This window comes from Scophthalmus maximus, chromosome 12, assembly GCF_022379125.1.
Source record: "Scophthalmus maximus strain ysfricsl-2021 chromosome 12, ASM2237912v1, whole genome shotgun sequence".
In the NCBI taxonomy this organism is placed as follows: Eukaryota; Metazoa; Chordata; class Actinopteri; order Pleuronectiformes; family Scophthalmidae; genus Scophthalmus; species Scophthalmus maximus.
The window spans coordinates 10,789,930-10,813,049 of NC_061526.1; the positions used below are offsets into that span (position 1 = coordinate 10,789,930).

General features: G+C 42.3%; 1 protein-coding gene across 1 annotated transcript in view; it reads right to left on the minus strand.

Annotated features, from left to right (window-relative positions):
- The window catches only part of LOC118286605 (synapsin-3-like), a 102,276-nt gene extending 79,276 nt beyond the window's left edge, over window positions 1-23,000 (minus strand). Inside the window, exons 1-3 of the mRNA XM_035611167.2 lie at window positions 19,468-23,000; window positions 10,527-10,987; window positions 1,183-1,240 (exon numbers count right to left, since the gene is read on the minus strand). Coding sequence (XP_035467060.1) covers window positions 1,183-1,240; window positions 10,527-10,927 — 459 coding nt within the window. The 5' untranslated portion in view covers window positions 10,928-10,987; window positions 19,468-23,000. The remainder of the gene's footprint in view (window positions 1-1,182; window positions 1,241-10,526; window positions 10,988-19,467) is intronic.
- Between the last annotated feature and the right edge of the window lie 120 nt (window positions 23,001-23,120).

Below are 23,120 nucleotides of genomic sequence, written 5' to 3' on the forward strand. Positions count from 1 at the left end.
AAAAATGTTTCATCGCCTCCTGCTGAGAGTTGGGTGAGGAGATCGATACCATTCTCACTTCTGTTGACTACGGAGCTGCAGTGGATCCGCGTGGCGATTAGCTTAGTCTGGTTATTAATCATTTAGATTAGAAGCAATAAATAGTTACAGCACATCACTTCGCATTAAACCAAAAATTATCATTTTAACATTTAGGTTTATGTACAGCTTTACATATTCAGAGGAGCTATAGGCGGATCATTTTAACTGTGGGTTCATAAGGCTTCTGTGATGGACTGGCAGTCTGTACAGGGTGTACTGTACCCTGCTGCTCTCGCACAATGCTATCAGCTGGGATTGACTCCAGAGGATAAGCGGTTTTAATAATGGAAAGATGGATGTTTAAAAAAAACAAAAAACTAACCCAATCAACTCCTAGCTTATATCTCCATACGTAACCCACAGATGAGAGTGGTATCAATAAACTCATTGGCAACAAGGTCAATAACCATATATCCCTAAATGTCAGCTTTCTGCTATCGAGAGAGCTTTTGAATGGATGACTTTATAACAAAAACTGATATATGTCTGCAGTAAAAGAGTGTCGAAAGGTGTAAAAATGTACAATAATACAAACAAAACTTTGTTGAAATTCCTTAATACACAGAACCTTCCAACATGACCAGAACACAAAAAGTGCAGTGAGCTATTAGCAGATTTATTATGGTTGAACAAACAAACAAACAAACATGGACGGGACACTTTTGAAGTCCAGAGAGTAGTGACTGCGGCTGCATTAGAGCCAGTGGTAAGTAAGTAGTGCATTTTATGATGAAATTATCTTATTGACAAAACGGCCTAAAAATGCAGATAATCGGTCGACTGATTGGGAAACAATTTTGAACCAAAGTCTGAGCAGTAGTGACCGTGGAGCCACGGTATCAACAATCATGAAGTTTCACCCCCGTTTTTGTAGCATTGAATAACTTATTAAATCCATTAAATCCAACATACATCAGTGTGTGAAATGTCAGAAACCATCTTTGGGAAAACTTAATTGAGATGTGCACTTTGACTTTGTTGTTTGGTCCACATCACATCCATACAGATTCAATAAAACAGGCAGGTACAATTTATTTCATAGCTTTTAAATTATCAATTCAAATTTTTCGTTAGATAGAATTCATGTTAAATCCACTGTACCTGCTCCACCCGGATCTCATATTCTCCATTAAGCTTCTTTCCTCTGAAATACTTCGCCCTACATGGGGGAAAAAGGAGACAATTAGTGAAGGTATAGGAAAAAAAGTATTTTATTTAGATTGAGCACATCCAGTTTCCAGGGAAAATGTGAGATTAGAATAGAAATACCTAAACTGCGTAGATGTATTTGTCTCTCTTTAGATCACGTGTATTTCCTCTGCTGCACAAACAGTACAGTTCTGACAGTCAAAACAACCTAAAAATACCCTTTTTGTTTATTTGATAGAAGGAGAGCCTGAAATTTCAACAGACCTTCCAAAATACCTTGTGAGCGGACACATTAATGACTCGTATTTTCCGTGATTACTGAATCTGACCTTGCGGGCCTTCAAGTAAGGAGAATCCCTTGGCAAAGAACAGCTCGTGAAATAAAGTGCTTTTAATAAAGAGAACTTGCTGATTGAGGGTTAGTCCCTCTGTTTTTTTTTCTCCGGTAATATTCAGGCATGTGGTTTGTGGTCAAAGTAAAACTAAAGCTGCTTTAAAGTAGAGATATTATCCTTTTTCAGTTTTGCCCTAGTTTGCTATACAGGTTTTTAGTGTATGTAAAGGTCTGTTAGAGTTAAAAAGGTCGTGGTAAAGGGAGCTCCTCCCCCGACAGAAAACACTGCTCCTGAAGCTCCTGAAACGTCCGTCAGTAGTCTGGCCGATGCTTCCGTACAGTACCATTGTCATATCACGATGGCGCAGAAGTGCATAAGGCACGCCTAGTGTCTAGTCTTGGCCCAAACCAAGCCAGGTAAAGCGAGAGCGGAGTCCGTCACTGCAGTATGTCTGAGGCCGTGAACACGTTAAGAATGAGCTTGTTGAATGATATGTTTGATGTGGTTAGGGTTAGGGCTGTGGTTATTGTTGTGGTTATAGTTAGGGTTAGGGTTCGTTGTCGTTGTAAACTAAATTTAACATCAAACAACAACTTTTTCGAACCGATCAAAATGAACAATATATTGGTTTTCCATCAAATAATCACTACATCTACCGCTCTTCTTTCACTTTTCCGCCATTTTTTTATATACCTGCCATTGTCAGAGGATACGGAAAACTCCGTAGCACAAGGCAACAGCAGGGTCATGATTATTCATTTACAGCAATACATCACATAAATGTACAATGTTGGATAAAATTTGCTGGTATTTGGAAAACACTGCATCAATTCATTTTGCACTGATCTCGGAGCAGTCTGAACCTGTAAACTTGTAGTTACTGGAAGAGTCAGCCCTGCAGTATTTAGATAGACCAAGAGACATGTAATATGTGGATTGGCTGTGGTATATATATTGTGATGTCACAAGGGGTTTGGTGGTGGAAGGCCGCTATATTCCCTTCTGCTGGCTAAAAACCTACAGACCAAAATGGCCGAGGTGAGAAAACTACAACTCCCATGTGCTGCAGGCTGGCGGGAGGGATAAAGCTGCAGCTGATAAAGCTGATTGAGAGAGCAGTGAAAGGAGGGGAGATGAAGAGAGACTCCAAGAGTGTTGGAGGGAAAAGTTTTGGGGAGATAGACTTTAATTTTGGAAAACCTTTGAGTTGGAGAATAAACAAAGACGTTATTTTGTTTAAGAAAACCTGAGTTAACCTTTTTTTATTGCTACACAATACTACAAGGTAGACCAAAGCCTCAAATGACATCACAATACACAGAAAAACCCACAGATGTACATATGACAAGACTTTTGCTAACATGCCATGCCATCGAGGCTGAGTCTCATTGGAGTTTCCATCAACTGATTGTCTGCATCAGTGCTTGCAACTCTGCGGTTTTGCTTCTTGTTGTGTTTATTAAAAGATGGAGATTTGTTTTAGCTTGTGACTTTCAGACTCTCTAATGCACATTCTCAAGCCATTTTACTGCTTTATGTCTCTAGTTCATGTTATGTCCCAGTGCTCTATACGTCTCAGTGGTGAACACTCACCCCTCACAGGCGTGAGACAGTTACTGTGACAATCTGTTGAGGGCTTCAGGCTGGAGCTGCATGTCGTTGAAGACGTGCTCGAGGCATTGGGTTTACTGGGACAGGCTGTTTTTGAGTGCCTCTCAACTTACCCGCACCAAAACACATTCTGATTTTGCAGCATTTTTCCTTTAGAGCCTCTCACCAAACAAAGCCTCCTTTCTCCTCCGCTTGCCTTCCTCACGTCTGCATATTTGTTTTTCATCTCCCTGCGTCTGTCCTTTTCAGGTCCGTTCATTATCATTCATCACAGTCGCCGAGGAGGATCTTGAAGTCAACATCTCCCAGCTGTTGGACTTTAAAAGTTTTGGGTGCCTTGCCGTCACATTGTCTGTAATTTTGGAAGCCATGAATCTTCAGCATGACTGACATACATACTAGAGAGGCAATGCCCCCTCTCACCCTGGACCACTACCACCACAGATCATGAGGCAGGGCCCACAGGCTCACTGCCAAAAAATTAATGGTATGCGTCTCAATGTATTGCAAAACATGTTGTCACTTTGAGTGATCAATATAATTTACAGGCGGCTGGACTCTCTGGTTTGAACAAGCCCTTTACATGTGTTTAAACATAAACATTCAGCTCCACAAAGAGGTCTGGGCTTTCCCTCTCCATGTCGTGCATACACCCACTATATAAACACCGTGGAGCTGAATTCTTTTTTATTTTTTAACCATGAGAATGTTCTTTTTTCGACCATTAATAGGAAGCGCATGAGTCATTGTATGTGGATAAAACCAACTGACCCTCCTGCTCCTATTCATAACCACTCCAATAATAGTGATGTTATACTAATACTGCAGTGTTTACAAAAGAGATTTTTTTATATTGGCCACATCATCAATTAAGCAAATGCTTTCTGCTTTGAAGTATATATCCAGGAATTAGCGGAACACCGACATAAAGGGTCCCCTGTCGGTTGCTCAATCAGTTGCGGTTTGCAACTTTACCACCAGATGCAGCCAGAAAAGTACAAAAAGTACACACTGGGGCTTTAAGGTGTCGGGGAGTGATGTTTACAAACTGTAAACTGTGTGATGCAGTCCGCACAATTTTTGTTTGTTTTCAATTTACAGAGAAAGGGCTGCGCCGAAAAACTGCATCTTTTTCCCGCCCAAATATTCGGATTGGGATGGATTTTTAAAAAAAGGTGTATTGGATTAAAATCGCTTACTGCCCCTTTAATATGGTAAACCTGTTAGCAGGTAGCTTATTTCAACATTGAGCAATTACAAAGCAACAATAACACTCATTTGGTGAATGTTTTGTCCACTTAACAGATATAAGTCCATGGTTCAATATCAGTTTAGCTCTGGTTTTGGTTTCCACTACATTGTGATGGAAACATATGGCTCTTTAGCTCCAAAAAAAAAAGTCTGCTACATTCACAAGCTGAGTGCTAACTTTGCCAGTTGGCTGCTTGGTGGTGGGCAGGTAGTGTATAGAGCGTTTATCAGAGGTTTTCCACTGAAAAAACGCTAGCGAGACGGTAAGGTTGCGGTGCCAGAAATCCAAAACTATGAATTAAAGACGCTTAAATGTTACGTTTGGCAGAGGGGAAATGCATGGTCAGTGGACATTTTTCAGTGGGTTTGTCACTACAAGCAATGCCTTTCACGTAGTAGTATGTGATCCATTCTTAAAAAATATTGATTATGGTCACTTTTGGTAATGCTTGAACTTGTAGCACTAATCTTTCAGACAATTTGGTGTATTTCGTTAAAGATCAACTGACATCACCAAAAATGTTGTTGCTGGAACCGTTGCAACAAACAAAATTGACAGTGTTTGTGGGGGAAGACAGTGAGGGATGATGTCAACTGGTCGGTTAGTGAGGAGAGGGCAGGATGTGGGGCAGACGGTTTGTTAGAATGAGCAAACAACCACTTAATTTTAAGCATACTGAGGCCTTTATACCTTCCCTCACAGCTTTTTACCAGTTCCTGAAAGTTGGCATTACAGGAATCCTGTGAAGCCAGCCATCAGCCCCTCTCAGTTTAGTTTCACCAAAACCTGAGCAGAGATTTCTGGGAATGTCCGGAATCTAATCTGATCAAAAGATGTAGCTAGAAATAATAAAACTAAACTGTCCTGATTATGTACCTAACTGTCTACATTTTAAGTAAGCTTTAAGTAAATAGTCCTGACGCTCATGTAATCTTGGCCTGCTGGTGTTTGCACTTTGCAGTTTATGAACTTCTGCCCCTTTCGTGAGTCCACAAGAAGATGTTCTTCTTTTTGCCCTTGAGACATTCAGCAGTGCGTGGGGGCTCGCTGCTTTTTCTATAGACAAAGCATTAAATTAAAACCTTCTTCATGTGGCTCAGAGCGAGCAGAGGATCTCATAGTACCAGCGGCACACATGAGGAAGTAAACACTTTGCCAGGGTAGGGCTAAACTGAGCAATCGGACACTCGTATCGTTCAGAACACAGCGCAAACAGATGACCAGCTTCTTGGCAAAACCCCTTGCATGTCAGCCTGAGAGCGAGGGGGAGAGACACAGGGAGAGAAAAGGAGGGATTGTCGGTGGTGACGGTGATGCTCTTGGAGTCTTTGCCTCAGTGCTGTGCAATCACTGCTATTGTGCATCAATCACTGCTGGAGGCCAAGCCTGTCAAGACAGAGCACCGTTTCCGCAGAGACCCCAGCCTCTCTGCTGGAATGCCCAGGAGGAAATTCTACCCGCAAGGCCGGCAGCGATGGATGGACAGACACCCTCTCCTCCCTCTTTGATACATGTTCATATGTATCAGGGGAAATATGGAGCCTATAAATGTGCAACAGTCTGACTGTAGGTATGTGGTGTGCTTAGATGTTAACTGAGGGTAGGTGGTTGGTGGATGCTTACAGTTCGTTGTGACTGTCTGCTTATCATTTGCCAACACAACAGAGCAACATTGTGCGGTGTCTGAAGCTGTCGTTCAGTTTTTCCTTCAGATAAAAACTGTTTTGTTGGCTGCTGTCACACAAGTTGAACCAGTGACGGCAGAAGACTAACGTTGATTCATGGCAATGCATGAAAACATAAGCAAACACCAGCCAACACCATGGCACAGACACGTTTTCTACAAGTTGCTATTGTTGCACTGTCCAAGGGGAATGAGCATAAGGGGAATGAGCATGAGGGGAATTCAGCTGCTGCTTCCACATCCCACCTGGACCTTTTGGCCTCTGAGACTCACTCACATTCCTTTATTACAATTAACAGTCAGAGTAAAGTCTCGGATTAAGAGCCACTCTTTAAACTTAAAAAAAAATTATCTTGTGGCAGAAATCATAATTTCGAGGCTCATACTCCTGTACTCTACAACTATATCAAAGAATTGAAGTCATCCCTCTCTCTCTGATGGGTCTTATAATTCCCATTAAGTGTGTTGTTGTTGTTTTTCCCCCGAGGGACTGACAATTCAACCCTCCACCGACAAGATCAAGATACAACTGTGCCCCTATATTTGTTTATACTTTGTCAAACACCCCCTTTGGGAGGCCCACATCACTGTTTGAAAAACTATGATCTAAGGAACAGAATATGAATTAGAAGGTGAGACCTTGAATGGCCTATTGATTGTCCCAGATGTCCCAGAATCCAGGTTGAGTGATGAGACTAAAAAGATGGGCGAGTGCAGCTTCCTCCGGATAAAGGATGAAAAAGGCTCACTCTGATGTCAGTGAGGAATTTACCATAAGGTGTTAATCAGTCTCTTCCAGTGCACAGACTTATGTTACTTTGGGCAAAAATGTGAACTGGTGGAGATTAACATCCATTTTTTTATAAGAATCCTGACTGAGACGAGCTGCAGCTAATTACAGAACATCTGTAAACCCAATGCTGCTAGTGCTGCCAGTGCTTCATATAAACCTGAGAGGCGATCAGACATCACCATCTGCTGGTCGCAGCGCTTCACTTCGACACAAATGCACGAGAATAACTGAAAGGCATTTCTCTGCAAAGCTTAAATTGCACTACAGTGCCACTCGCTGGACATGGATGGTACGCAAATCCAATCCAATCTAATTCCATCAAAACTCATCTCATCTCGAATAAATATTTATATATTTTTTTATACATATAAAGCGAAATGATCTGTCAGTTGTGTTTTATAATCGCGGCTGTTTTCACGGGAAAATTTCTGCAATGATAAATCTTTCCATGCAAAAAATGACCAAGAAATTTTCCAACAGGCACAACTTAGCTTTACCTTATGAAAATAACATGAAGAAAATAAAGAAAATGATAACTACAAGAGGAATCTGTCTTCAAATAGAAAAGTTTACGTTAAGGATCCCCTCCAGACATGTTCTAGGACATGATAAAATAGGTCTTCCACAATTTTTCCCACAAAAAAAGTTAAATTAGCTTTAGTTCACACAAGTTGAGATGTCACAAAATCATGCTGGTCTTAAACTCAGATTTATGGTGAGCACAGAGAAACTTCTGCCCTTCAGATGAATGTGAGAACAGTTTTCTAGTGTCAAACTCTACACTGAAACGGTGGGGTAACTATTAGAGATATATAGTTGGACATAATAATTGTATTATCGATTACAACATAATGCAATTTAATATGACAGAACTGCAAACTACGAGCTCAGAAACTGTAGAATTGATTCTGCATTCTGAACAGATACAGAACATTAAAAAGTCAACAAAAGGTTGGATTACTTGCAGGTGTGTTGCACTGGATTACATTATATTGAACAGGTCTGGCTGTTAGTGAGTCAAACCCTGAAAACTTGACAAATATTACATTCCCTATAATTCGCTCAATAAAGGAGCAACAGACCACTTCACTTTTCAAAGCCTCCATTATTCTCTCTTTAAAGTTACTGAGTTCGGTTAGGTGAATAACAACCCCTGCTGTTCTCTCGAGAGTGAGGACGCTCCCTCAGAGTGAGTGTGGATGATCCCCTGATGACTCATGTCAGAAACGCCGGGATGAGAAGGAACGAGGCCCTTTCGGGATTTCAGCCAGAAGGCTTTAAGAAAAGAGGCTGCCAGGCTTTTCAGAAAATTGAGAGCAATTCCCGTGCTTTTGAAACGGCTGACAGTGAAGTGCTTTAATTTAGTGATCATTTTTAGACCACGGCCTCATCTCCCCACAGAGCCTCAGATACAGATGCTTCGGTGCGTAATGATCCCCACTAATTCAGTGGATAAACTCAAAGGGCTGGAAATAGCTAATAACAGTTTCGCCGAGGACAATTTACCAGCAAGTGTCAGGCAACAGAATAACAATTCATGAAAATGGAAGATTGGTTTATCAATTCAGACAGACAAACACTGGCTGCGGGATGTCTTGACTGCAGCTCTGGAAATCAATTCAGTTGCAGCAAAAGGCAAGCTATGGAAGCAAATAAGAGACATAAGTCTTTGAACTTTAACAGCCACTGAATACTTAATATTGAAATATTTTATTTTGAAAAACGTATCTGAATTTATTTGTTCGGAATTCAGCTCTTTGAAATATTTTACTACAGATCTCAAATTTCAAGTTACTATTTTTCGATTGCTCAAATTCAGATCGAAAAATTCAAGTTAAATATTCACACTGTCAAATTCGATTGCTCAAAATCAGATCGAAAAATTCACACAGTAACATCCGGGCTACCCAGGATAGGAAAAGCAATTTAGCCTGTCTGCAACCGAACCGACGTCTGGCCTATCAGAGCACGCCCTGTCTGTCATGTGATCCAAGAAATCGGCACGGATATTGTGAAGATGACTGCCAGGGGAAACAAAGGCGCTCCGGTAAGTTTGCTGTTTATGTACAATCGAACTCAGGGCTCGAACAGGAGTATGTTGAAGCTAAGTATGTTTGGAACACAGCTATGGTTTGTGACTCGTGTCTCTATGTAGGTTTGATTGCATGCAGGCTCAATTGCTTTTCCTATCCTGGGTAGCCCGGATGTTACTGTGTGAATTTTTCGATCTGAATTTGAGCAATCGAATTTGAGAGTGAATATTTGACTTGAATTTTTCGATCTGAATTTGAGCAATCGAATTTGAGTGTGAATATTTAACTTGAATTTTTCGATCTGAATTTGAGCAATCGAAAAATTGTAAGTTTAAAAATTGAGATCTGAATTTTTTTTGTATCTGAATACCGAAGTAAAATAATTTCAAAGAGGTGAATTCCGAACAAATAAATTCAGATACATGTTTTTCAAAATAAAATATTTCAATATTAAGTATTCAGTGACTGTTAAAGTTCAAAGACTTATGTCTCTTATTTGCTTCCATACAAGCCGACATCAGCCTCTAAACATGCATCCGTGCGGGTGAAAGATGAAGCCATCTCTCCTCATTAAACCACATTTATTTTGTCTGTCATCTCCAAAGCAAAAGGACCCTTCTCTTGTTACCATGACAGTTTTTACTCCAGCACAGATGTCTGTGGGCTAAGCCTGCTGAAGCCAAGGATGCACAAGTCTGTCATAAACAATAGGATGTCTCGCTCCTTTCAAAATTGAACCCAAAGAATTTTTTTCAATTAACCGGAGGCAGGAATCTAACGTTCAACACCTTAGGCAGTACGCTCTTTCATATGCTAACACATTTTGATGGCTAACTAGCTTACTGACACTGATAAGTTGCTTCCGAAGCACAGTGTTAAAGGAATCCCAAAAAATTGTGGGAAATACACTCACTTGCATTTTCGCTGAGGGTTAGATGAGAAGATTGATAACACTCTGACACTTGCGTGCTAAATAGAGCTGGAGTCATATTTCTCACAATGTACACTTTAATGACATGAAAAACCATACTGCAAAGGTATTGCATGTATGAAGAACATAATTTTAAAGTGTTAAAGATAACACTAGAGGTCTGTCATCTCTTTCCCATACAGCTCTAGCCCACACAGGTTCATCTAAAGAAAGCCTTGAGATCAAGGATTCTAAGGAAGTGCTCACAAATTCTGTTTCACGCTTAACTTTTGGAAACAAAGGCCGAGCCGTCATCTTTTATTTTCCAGACACTGCTTCATGTAGCAGTAAAGAGAGCAAGTGAGCTAAGATGCTCATTTGCTTTTTGTGATCGATAGAGGAAATTCTCAAGGGAGCTAAACTGAACTGGTAAGATTTTGGCACAAGAACACTTTAAGGCAAATAACTCACAGTTCAATTATTTTTCTGTTGAGGCAGAAACTGGTGTGAAACAAATCCTGCATCATCCAACTCACGGAAGTCTTGTACGATATAGTTCCTATTATTTTCTAGATATGATCAGCAGCGTTTACAAAATATGCAGCAAACTATGCAACTACTATTATTTGCTCAGTGGCCCACCTACACACATGCTAACACCATGACACTTCCACTCACCAGTCTGTGTGCTGATCATCAACCACCAGCAGGATCTTGGGCTTGCGTATGACAGGCTTGGCTGGCTGACTGTTTCCTGCCGGGGCGCCCTCAGCTGATGCTGCCGCAGACTTAGCGTGTGCAGCAGCTGCAACACTCTGGGCCATCTGGGCACTCTTCACCACGCTGGAGAAGGAGCTGAGGAAACTCCCTGGGCCCGGAGCCGGACCTGAAGCCGGAGCGGAGCCCAAACCCTGGGTCTGGCTTGGGATGCTCAGGGGCTGCCGCCTCTCTGTGGCGGGGGAGGCAGGTGAGGAAGTGGAGGAACCTGGAGGGGTCGGCCTCTGCAGATCCATCATGTAGCCATTGGGGAGGTTGGCCACAAAGCTGCTGTCTGAGAGGCGCCGGCGAAGGTAGTTCATGGTGATGGGATGGTGGGTCTGTCAGGCCAGAGGAGGTGAAGGGGACGAACACTTGAAATCCTGCACAGGCAAATGAAGGAAGAATGTTTCTGTTCACAATCAGTTCATATCTGATAATTCATAATAAAGCTGCACAAATCAATATTGATATATTCACAATGGAAAAAAGGTATATGTGTTAGCTGTGGTGATAAACCCACAGAGAATTATTACTCAACAGTTACTCCCGGCTCTTAGGAGCGTTTTAGCACCTATCGGCTTTTTATTTTGTTTTTACAGCCTGCAGTTTTCATTTTTTTAATTGAGTTTCTAATCACGTCCGTTTCCAGCCACAGCAGGCAGCTGTTATGAGCAAAGACAAAAAGGCCCTTATGAACACATATCACAAGGCCGTCAGACAAAAGTTAGCTGATGAGCGTAGCGGAGCATGCAGCAGCTACAGAGCCAGATATTTATCTCAGGTGCAGACGAAGACCAAAACAGAACAAAAAAAAATTACAGTGAATTGAACAAGCATCTGTCAGTTGGACAAAAACGTGAATCCAAGGAAATGCTAATGTCGATGTTATTTGCTGTATGTGTAAATAACATTGCAAGCTGCCTGCTGGTTTGCTCCCAATCAATTATACGAGGACTATATGCCCGCAAATGGCCAAACAAATCAATGAATGAATGAGATAACAACTCTCCTCAATGTTTAATTGTGAACATTTGAAAGTTCTAAATGATTAAACTAACATTTTCACGTCACAATAACTCCAATTTAAGCATTCAACAAGCCAAAGAAACATATTGCTCCGGGAAAACTTTTGTTGCACCAATCCAATTGTTCCTGTTGAAATTGACAAAAATGTGATTCTTTTCTACTTCCTGGTGTTCACACCAATTAGCAGACATCAGATCTGAGGTGAAAAGAGTGAAACCTGGGTTTGGGCATTCAGATGCAAATGACAAACAAACATGCTCTACTGTTATGTTTTAATGTCTGAGGTGTTTTTTATAGTCTGCTAATCCTGATTTGCATAAGATCAAGTTACCCAGGAAGCGTGGAACAGAAAGCGCTGGCAAATAATTCAGCGACACAGCAGTGATGATGCAAAGTTGGATTCACAGTTCATTTCTTTGTGAAAATGAAGGCAGACAAAGCCAACCGGGAGAAAGGAAACAGTTATATAGCACACGGAACCCAGCATGGCAGAGAAGAGAGAGACATTCAAACAGATTAGCTATCAAACTGCAACGAAGCAGAGACACCCTTTAACCTGATTAAAACTAGGACACTATCATGGTAAATGCAGCTTGGATGAGATGAAAGTGCATGTCTCACTGAGCCGTCACGTCTCAGGTGGATGTGTCTGGTGTTTGGAGGAGGTTTTTTTTTTAGGAGGGTCGCAAAAGCCAGCACCGGGAGGATAAGGATGTGGGGCAAACGTTTCATCTTGACAAGTCCCTGTAGTCAGAAAATCACCAACAGGAAGTTGGTGAAAGTTGAAGCTTCAGCCTGATCATCTGTAGGCAAGAAATTTAACTCTGCATGATGTGTGGATCTGACATCTGAGCTCCAAAGAGGCTGTATAGTATTATTCTTGTTAGTGGCATTACTGATCGAAGCTGTTCTAGCAGCAGTGTTGTAACATTTCTTTGTCAAGCACTGCACCAATTCCCAAAAGGGGATTTTCCTTTCTCTTGCCTTCATCCACAGAGAAGTCAGAAATCTGTGGCTACATAACAGAGGCCATGGAGCTATCGGGAACTCTGTAGTCCAGTGAACAGATTTCCTGGAATACCACGGACCACACAAATCCATTTCTATGACCCTTGTTCATTTTAACCAAACAGGTTATGTGTAACGTTAGATGACGAGGCGAAAAAAAAACACCCATATTTGGTGGGTGGCAGGTGCCAACATTAGTTTGACAACATCCTGGAAAGGCGAGGTGTCCATCAATTCACGTTTGTCCATTTCTTACAAATATAAATACCACAAGTACACAGGGGAACTTACACGTGTGTACTTCCAACAATGGCAGCAATGTTGGCAGGACGGCCGGATAAAGGGCGGGGAAGGAGATCGTTTTGCCCGATGCACAGTAAAAGCAGTTTATCCATGAATCCCAGTTGTCTTCAGAGAAAGTATGTAAAATAACCTGGTGTAAAATGGTCATCTCGGAGCTTCACTGCAAATTGGCATCCAGGGAAGATGCATTTGTGTGACGAAGGCATAGCTAGCAGGCAAACTGTAGGCTGTAGTAGGTGTAGAAACTCACAATTGAGCCAAAGAACATTTTATACTAATGCTTTGGCTCCACTGCACCGTTGAGCAAAAAAAAAGGTGCATTGGCGTGTTTTTAAGCTCTAGGTCACAGAAAAGTTGTATCAGATTTTGCAACAGAGTCAATACTGAATCGGTTGGATCTCGGTTTTCTTTTTTTTTTTAAATCATCTGGTGTGTGTTGACAATAATACAAATTCAGAATATTATAAGTGTAATCCTTTAATACTTGAGTTTGGGGATTCAGTGTTTTGCCCAGGAGCATTTCAGCGAGGCAGATGCTTGTTGACACAAGGAATAACACTCAAAACAGGAGATGTAGTGTGCCTTCCAGTGACCAAGCTCCACAGCCTAACCCTGAGTCAGTGGGCTTCCCATGGGGAATTATGCTCCTGTGTCAACCACCAAAAATCTCATAGATCAAACTGGCAGGTGTTCGGTCAAATTATAGAAAATTGCTGGAAAACAGACAGAATGAAAACGAATAACAAACACTGGCAATTACAGTCACAGGGCCACTGATTGCCAGCTCAGCCCTCTCCGTAATGACCTGATCCTGTTGGACAGATAAGGAGCTGTCTGCTGAAATGGTGAAAATCCCTATCTTCACACCACTGGCACATTCCCCACTATATCAGCGGCCCCAGAAGTGGCTTTCTCTCTGTGCCGGAGCACATCTGAAGCTATTAAAGCCTTAAAGGCTCTGCCTCTCGGCTCTCTCCGCAGTATACATCCGACATTGGCGCGGGAAACCACCGGACTCCCATGCACTATTACTGCTGTCCTGGTTGCAGACATTAGTGATAGGAGTTTATTAAGAGAAAGTAGTAGAAAGAGACGTAGGCAGGTGGAAAAGGGTTGTCCACATATTTATGACCCTTCAACAATAACCCCGTTGGGTCTATTTTAAAGAGCTTGCTGGGCCTGACTATAAAATGCAATAGAAAGGATTGGGCTCTTAGGTCAAATCATATTTTATGCTCAATATTTCCAGCCTGGACTCTTGAGGAACTAGATAGTAACCTATAACAAAAATCTGATTAGCAGAGCATGAAGGAGATGTACTTCAACTGGAACAGCAAACAGGACTATGGCTCAGCAGTAATCACAGGCTTTGCTCAATAATGATGGGGAAGAGCAGGATAACGTCACACCACACTCCGAGGCCACCCGCTGATCTACAGTCTGTATACAATTGTATATATAATTGATGAAGACAGAGCACAAGAGAGATAGCACCTCCCTCCTGTTGCACGCTTTCACTTTGTCGCATCCTTGTTGCGAATCTGTTAAATCTATCACATTAATCCGAATGGCTGTTCTGTGAATTTACACATCAAAGTCTTGCAGAATAATTAGTGAGGGAAACGCAGGAGATTCATTCCATCATCTCTGACAATGTAGCAGTTTCCCACCTTACATATCCAAATGATGTAGCATCTTAAATATGTTTTTCCAGATGTTCAGTGGATACATACACCAGATACTGATTTTCTTAATGATGTGAGGCCCACTTGAGGATTTCAGCCGACCGTAATTTGTTCCTGTGATGTTCGAGTGCCGTCCTCTTGTGAATACGGTCTCACAGTTCTTGCGTATTTATTTTTGGAAGTATGGCAGATTGGTGGTGAGGGGCAGGGGAGGCGGAAAGTGGCAAGGCACCAGACAGAAGATGAGAAACTAAACAGAAACGTAACCACAAAATGCAGGACTTTCGTATATGTGGACGTCAGCACTGAAATGAATGCTCAATATATCTATTAGGTGGTCGTTAGAATATCACTTGGCAAACAATTATTTGGTTTTGGGAAAGCATCTCAACACCTAGGGATGGACTGTCATGAAATATTAGGATAAAAGAACCCCCATCTCAACCAAGTCACTAACACACACAGACACACACAAACAAACACACATTCATTGTCCAACACTGGTGAACTGTAATGAGCTTAAAGGGATCAGCAAGCGTCTCCCTGGTGTGCAGCGTGTCACCACGAGCGGTCCAACACAGCTTTTATTATTCATGACAGTCTGAGCTGAGGCGCTGGGGACATCACCAGTTCCAGCAGAGGGTCACTGGATTCAAGTCATAGTGAGGAAAACGAAATTCAAGAGAGGTGGGAGGGCATGAAGAGGGAGTGTCGTGGTGGGAGGTGGCATTTAACCTGCCCTAAGGCATTCTGGGGCATTACAAATAAATGTGTTGGACTCACTGTCAGATAGATGATCATGACAGATTCATTCTATTTTGGAGTACAGATGATTGTGTTTTAAATCACAGATGTCAGTCAGTCCAGGTGTTTGTCCAACACTTCAATTTCCAGAGCAAGATGTATCTTGAGTCTCGACAGCTACTGACCAGATTGGAAAGACATTTGATACAAACACTCATAGTCTCCAGAGGATGATTACAATGGAAAGGTCCTTTCCTTTGGTGCCATTGTGAGTAGTGTTGTATAGAACACTTAAACTAGCAACGTTTCTGGATACCCCACTATTAAAACTGATTCCCCATATGTAATCATATAATTTTGTAATGCCAACCTGTCTCTGATAACATTTAAATTTGTATAGATGACACCTCCCCTGAAAGGAAACTGATTTTCATCACAAATTTACAATGGATTTGACAAATCACCTGAAAAAGTAAGTTGTCTACCAAAATGCTGCATGCACACAGTGTGAAGTTGAGGTTAGTATTTTTTCATTGGTATTTGTCAACCAGTAACCTGCAATTCCAGTTCCATTAAATTAATCATATGGATTGCCATGACATTTTGTCCATACATTCACGGACCCAGAAAATGACTAATGTCTAAATACTAAGTAAAGAGATTCCGATCTGCCTTAGCTAACTTGCAAATTCCAACATGCTTGCACACTAAACCAACATTACATGTGATAAACATCGCAGATTGAGCATGTAAAAGTTAACATGTTGACTCAAAGCTCCGCTATGCCTCAACTCCGCCTCACAGAACCACTAACATGGTTGACATTATTTGACTCTGCCTACCAAGGTTTAATTAAACCAATCAGATTAGTTTTGCCGTTGAGACACGTTTGGTAAAGCTAAAACTACAATTAGCTCCGGCTAGTTTATCAATGACTGTAAGCTTGCAGTGCTATTAGAGGTACTCTTCTTTATATGAATTTCACACATACTGTTTAGCACACTATTTCTGTATCTTGACACTTTCTCTTACAGTAATAAGTAACAGCATAATGTTATATGTGATCTGCAGCACATAGTGTAGTAGCATGAACCCATAGACCACTACCCTTTGACTAGTGTTATACTATTCCTGTATGTTGGCGCTGTGCATACAGTAAACAATGTGCTACAACAGCCCTACATGATGAGCCACAGTTTTTTACAGTCGCTAAGCAACCCACTCCTTATTTGACTTTTAGACCTGCATGCGATGCAGTAATCCAGCCAGGAAACACACCACTCTTACTTTTCAGGGAACAATGATGGTAACATTATGACTCACCGTCACTGTGTGTCTATAGCACCCTGTCCCCCTTCTTAATGTTGCTACTGCGACTGCACAGAGAGGCTAAATATCCCTTCTGAAAAGCCTTCCTCTGACAAACTGGCCTTATTAATCGTCATGGGTGGGTCAAAGAGTGTGCGATAACACTGGTATAGATGAAGATGTGTTGTATTATGTGATTTCTACAAGAGTGTGACTGGTATTAATTCAGAAGCCATTACTGTAACCTCTCTACAAAAATAGCTGATTACTAATATTTAGTGTTGATAATCAATATATCTTATGGTGTCCACTCTGGAATCATTCAAACACCACAATCCTTTTTTTTTTTGTTCAACATTACCAAAGTACTAATACCAAATACCAATTTTAAGGCAGATATTGATATTTTTAGCATTTCCTCCAAAACTTCAATCTGTGAAACGTCGAGCACCACGACTCAATCAACCACAAGTGCTCCGTATTCTGGGAAGTGTGGGGCACAAAAAAACAAAGAATATGGAAAGATAAATATTTCCACAAATAAAACAAACTTGGGGGCTGGGACAAACTTAGAACTAAAACCCTGCACTTCCTCTGCAGCGACGTCTACAGTACAGATGGTGTTGAGTTGTTGTGGGATGTTGTGTGGAAGCCTGCTGCTTATTTTATTAACCATCACTAAACGAGTAAAATACCAGCTTTGTGAAGACACTATTGGGCCTAGACTGTTGATTTCATTGCATAAAACATGAATACATGCTGTGACATGCTTTCGGTGCACTGCCTATTTTTGTACGGGACAACCAGACAAGATGCAATAACATAAATGAGAACATAATTACGTCTCCTGAATCCACTTATAAATTAAACTCGAAACCCTACGGTGAAAATATTGCTGCTCCCTGTGCTTGGAGAACCACCGAGCAGGAACGTGAGAGTCCTCCATGAACTGTGAACCTCCACGACTGCAGTGACGGAATCTGCTCAGTGTGACACTGAGCTCGCTGCCAGAGTCTGCAACAGCAGCAGCAACAGCAGTGACGAACCGGTGAGGCGTGGAGTCACCACGCAGTCACCTCTCCTTACTTCTCACTGCAGATGCCACATTAGTATCCTCAAAAACCAACACGCGCACACATACAATGAGGCCGGAGGTTGTATCCACCCTTAAGACCTTTCCTTTTCCCTACACATAAAGGACTTAGATATCAGAAGGGTTCCCTCAAAACAACTCAAAAGAAACCATTGGGGTAAACCCAGCAGCTTGTACTAGCTTGGGAAAGACCCCAAGGTCATTGAGTGGTCGAGCCAAACATCAGCGAGGAGACAAATAACCAGAGATTTGATTGGAAAGAACCAATACAAGGATACATTTGATTAATGTCCTGCAAAAATGTAAAACTGAATTATTGAACAACAAAAACACCACACATACTTAATGCAATGCACCACCCATTCATATTTGAGCTCTGACCAAAAGGCAGTTGAGTAATCATTTCCATATAAAGAGCATCAGCAGGATATTGATTCAAAGCTCCATTCACTACAAACCAGCCCCCACACTACTAATACTTGCGTCTGCATCGCAGTCTCCTCCCTTCACAAACTTGACACGTCTCTGCAAGAGGTCTGGTGCACACCGAGCGGCATCGAGCCAGCTAATCAAGGACAGAAAGGTCACTTTGCTTCTTTGCAACTTATCATTTCACACAACAACAACAAAAAACAGGGGGGGGGGGGGGGGGGGGGGTCATTATTGGCTGCAGCCAGCCTTCCACACTGAGGAGCATCTGTTGGGAGACAAGGTAGATAACTGGTTATGGATGGAACTCTTGAGTCTGCCTTCTGATTGACCCATTAATATTTCATGGTGTTTATTTGCCAGTATGGCGTCATTATCATTAATATTCAGGGCTGACACTGTAACATTGCGTCCATGTGCAACACTCTGGCCTCTCAAATCACTTTATTGCATAAGATAAGGGCTGATCTGCTCCATCAGGACTGTGTGGGTGCAATTTGATCAGTTTTGGTCGCCAGATGCTTAGAACCACAAGCGAGTCGCCCTGCAACAGACATTATCGATTGTGCTTCAAATATTACAGAGCTTTGGTTAGTGGACAGAAATTCATGATAGCATCTTTTCCCTAAGAGCACAAGTAAATGAATAAAAACTCTCTCAATCCAATCTTACAGTTCATTGTTTTAGATTTTCCAGCCCTCATTTTTTTCTTGCTTGGTTGATTCTCACTGCTCTCACGGTGACATTTTCCGCTAAAGCACTTTAAAACCGCTCCTTGCCCAGCGCCAGACAACAGACAGGGAAAGATAGCCGCTAAAGAGCCAAGTATCCTTGGGGGGGGGGGGGGGCGGCATCTACCTGTGTGCTCACTTTATAATCCCGTATCCCACCGAAGCCACAATCATGAAATGGATACCCCCCTGATGAATCCCTCCATGGAGGAGGAGGAACTGGGCTGTGAGCTGCGGAGACACGACTGAGAGGGGGGGGGAATCCCTGCACAGACCCACCGTACTGAACATCACGCAGCTGCCCCCGACTGACACAGCAACACGCCAAGGCGCGTCTTGTCCGAGCCGAGGGACGGTCACGGGATATGACCAAAACATACCCGGGAAAAAAAGAGGAGCTACGTTGTGTCGGAGCCTCCGAAACAAGCACAGCCCGCGGCAGGAAACACGCACGCGCAGACAAATAGTAGATACACGGAACGTAGGGAATGATGCTGCTGCGAAGAAAAAATGCGCAAATACGCGCCATTTACCTGAGCGCAGCTCTCACTGATGAGTGAGTGTCGGGTGATGACTCTTTTTCTGATGATGATGATGATGCTGCTGCTGCTGCTGCTGCTGCTTCTGCTTCTTCTTCTTCTTCTTCTGCGCTCAGGTCCACGGTCCTCCTTAGACTTAAAACCATGCCCCCCCAACAACCTCTCTCTCTCTCTCTCTCTCTCTCTCTCTCGCTCTCTCTCTCTAGCGCTCCATTTCCACAATGCATGCCGGGAACGCGAGGGGTGTAGTTCATTCATTACCGCAGCCGGTCCGTGAAGCCCATTGGCTGTCAGGGTAATTAAGCGTCTCTCAATGAAGCGAAGGGTACAACGGGGGGGGGGCAAACACAGCATCATTAATTTTAAATAAACAACAACAAAACACTGTTGTATTCTCAGTGTTGTATATATTTCATATTTGCCTTAGATGTATCTTTACAATTAATGATCTTAACTCAATTTGTGGTATTTTGCTCATTTAGAGAGTCACAGTCATCTATGGCTCAGTCTGAAAATAACATTATGTTAATAGGTTATTGTGTAAAGTTGCAGATCGTAGCTTCTTTCGGACCACTGTCTTGTTTTTTTTCAGTTCCACAACTTCACTGTTTTGGTTCAGTCTCATGAACAGTTATTCCAGCCATAAAAAGGCGGCAATTTTCAAAGCAAAAAGCTGTAGCCAATCCACCGTATGCTACCTGCCGAGCAGCAAATTGCAGAGACACAACTAAGCTACTTAATTGGTGGGGACCAAAACAGAGCTTAAAAAAAAAAATTGGACTTGACTTTGATCGTGCGGCCAGAAGCCGACTGAATATGTACAGGACAATCATATGATTATTATATAATAATATATAATAAATATGTCAATATTATAATGTAATATTATTGTCATTGATGTGTTTACACTTTGCTGCCCTCAAGTTATCACAAAAATAAATTATTGGAGGAAACACTTGTGCCAATGTAAAAAACAAGCACACAAACCCCAACACACTAAACATATAGATACTGAAATAAATTGATCAAAGTTTTCAGTTAAAGCTGCAACATTTCTATATGAACAGTGGCACAAACACTACTTGTACTCTGAGACATGTGACGACAAATTATTATCACAAAACTCTTGCAGCGAGTGCTTTAGCTTCGTACAGCGTTTTGTTTTGGTTCAACTGCCCACAACCTTACTGTCTTCACCCTTGCGTGTTTCTTTGTTGGTTTTTTATGAGCACATCATAAAACATTTCAGGAATTTTTGGACTTTGAATTGCCTTGTTGTTCTAATGTGCTGTACAAATAAATTTGCCTTGCCTCTGCAGCTCAGTCTGCAAACTCTAATTACAGGTAACCGACTCTATGCCAACTGACAAATACCAGATATCAGTGAGACAAAGTTAGCGACTGTACAGTATGCTTGCATGATCACCATTACCATTGTCAGCAATTAGGTTTTTCCTTACTTCCCCCTAAATGCTGCTTTACAGAAAGGCCGCCACAACGTGTCCTTGTCTTCCAACTGGCCTTTTTTTCAACCATTCTGAAAAACAAATGATTCATACACAATACATCACTGGAGTGATTGCGATATCTGCCGGGCTGGTATCAGCAGAGGTAAATATTTGATGATGGCACTCAGGAGAACATGTCGACCCACAGCTGTCACTGATGTAACGGTGTGTAATAACAACATCAACAATCTCTTTTAACCCACAGTCTGCAGCCATGACGCCACTGGACGGCTCTGGTCTGTTTGCTGAGCGAGCGTGCTGCCATGACAGAGGAGCCGCTGTAGGGTCAAAGGCCAGTTTCTTGTGACTGCACACTGATATACATCTAAATATTCACTTTATATATACAAAGGTATGGTTTGTCATTTGGGTAGCATTTTAAAATATTTAGTCATGGGATTGCGTTGGAGCTAATTACACTTTGATGAGATGCTGTGGTCCAGATTCCAGCCCTCTGGAGGCAAACGCAGTCACAGATGTGCGATAGCAACGAATTGATTCCACATTTAGTGTTAAACTACAGCGTAAAATGAAGCTATGAAGGATTTGTCTGTTTCTACCAGCAGGACACGTTTCCTTCAGTGTTGTGCTGTAAAAGAAAAAAGCAAATGTTCCTCCTGTGGCTCTCGTGTACAGTGTGTGCAGCAACCGGGTTTGACATGCCGCATGGACCACCTTTAAATACTCAATGTGGTGATTTATGGGAACAGAGAGACAGCTTAAACAAAAAAAATACAGCTGTTACCAAATGCCTTGAATAATTTACTGATCAACAGATGCTTTATTGATCTACGGAGGCAGCGTGTACAGCAGAAATGCCGACCGCAGCTGTTATTTAATTCAACACAAACATTTCAGAAGCTCAACAAAAACTTCTGCTATCAGCCAAATACAGATCTGACTCACTTCCACCCACCCTGGGGTTTGGCCGCCATAACTATTCTTCCATCAGCTGGAACTAAACCCACCATGACTCAGCAGAAACGTAAACACCTCAAACACCAGGAGGGATTGCGCGCAAACAAGAGGGAAGGTCTCATTTTGAATTCATAAGCTCTTTTGACGCAGGGAAAAAAACTGATTTCCCGATACGCCGAGGCCTGGAAGCTCCTCACAGCCGGCTCTGGAGGATCTTCTCTGTTTTCCGGGAAACGGTGGCCGAGGCAAGACACAGCAGCCACCACGGGTTCACAGACAGGAAGTGGCTGCTCAGGCTGGTTAATGTCAGTGGATATTTACAGTCATTGGGTGGGCTACTGCATCTCGCAGGGCACAGCTGCATTTACCAGACGACAGCCGCATCTTAATTGGCAGCGCACACACGAGGCATGGGTGGCAGAGAAACGGACGCAGCAGAAGTGACAGCCAAATCCATCTTCACCACGAGAACTGTCTCTTTGTATTCTGCTGTACAGCCAAAGCTATTTGTCTGGTCTACATAGAAAAAAACATGTGTTTTGAAGTCCTTGATTCAGGCCCTCACACTTAACCATGGACGGCACCGCTGAACAAAACATCCACCGGCCTCACAGTAACTAGCGAGACGTGAGACTAGGTCCTCAGAGCATGACAAAAAATGGTGTTCATTTAAATGTGCTCTTAAAAGTTAAAAATAGAACCAGTCCATATTTTATTCGACCACTTGGGGGCAGCACAAGTCAAATTGGTTGTTAGCATTCATGCAAGTCATGTTTTTGGCAACTTCAAGGAGGAGTCAGTCCAATATTTAGCCCTTTGTTAATTTGATTATATCTGTTCTCCATCGTAACATGCAAACATATTCAGACACACTACCGCTCATCAGGAAACACAACAGGAGATGGATGCCAGTATATAGACTGTTTGTGTGTGTTGCAGGGAGGGAGGGAGTGTGTGAGTGTGTGAGTGTGTGTGTTTCTGGGGGGAGTGTGTGTGGCTGGGGAGAGTGGTGATTTGCAGGCCTAATGTCTAATGTCACAGGAAGCACTGGCAGCCATATTGATCATCATGCCCTGCCTCATTTCACTAAGAGGCCCAACATGACTGCTGGTGGCATTTTCAATTCACTTATGGGAGGGGGAGGGGGAGAGAGAAAGAAAGAGAGAAAGAGAGAAAGAGAGAGAGAGAGAGAGAGAGAGAGAGACACAAGTTATCAACACT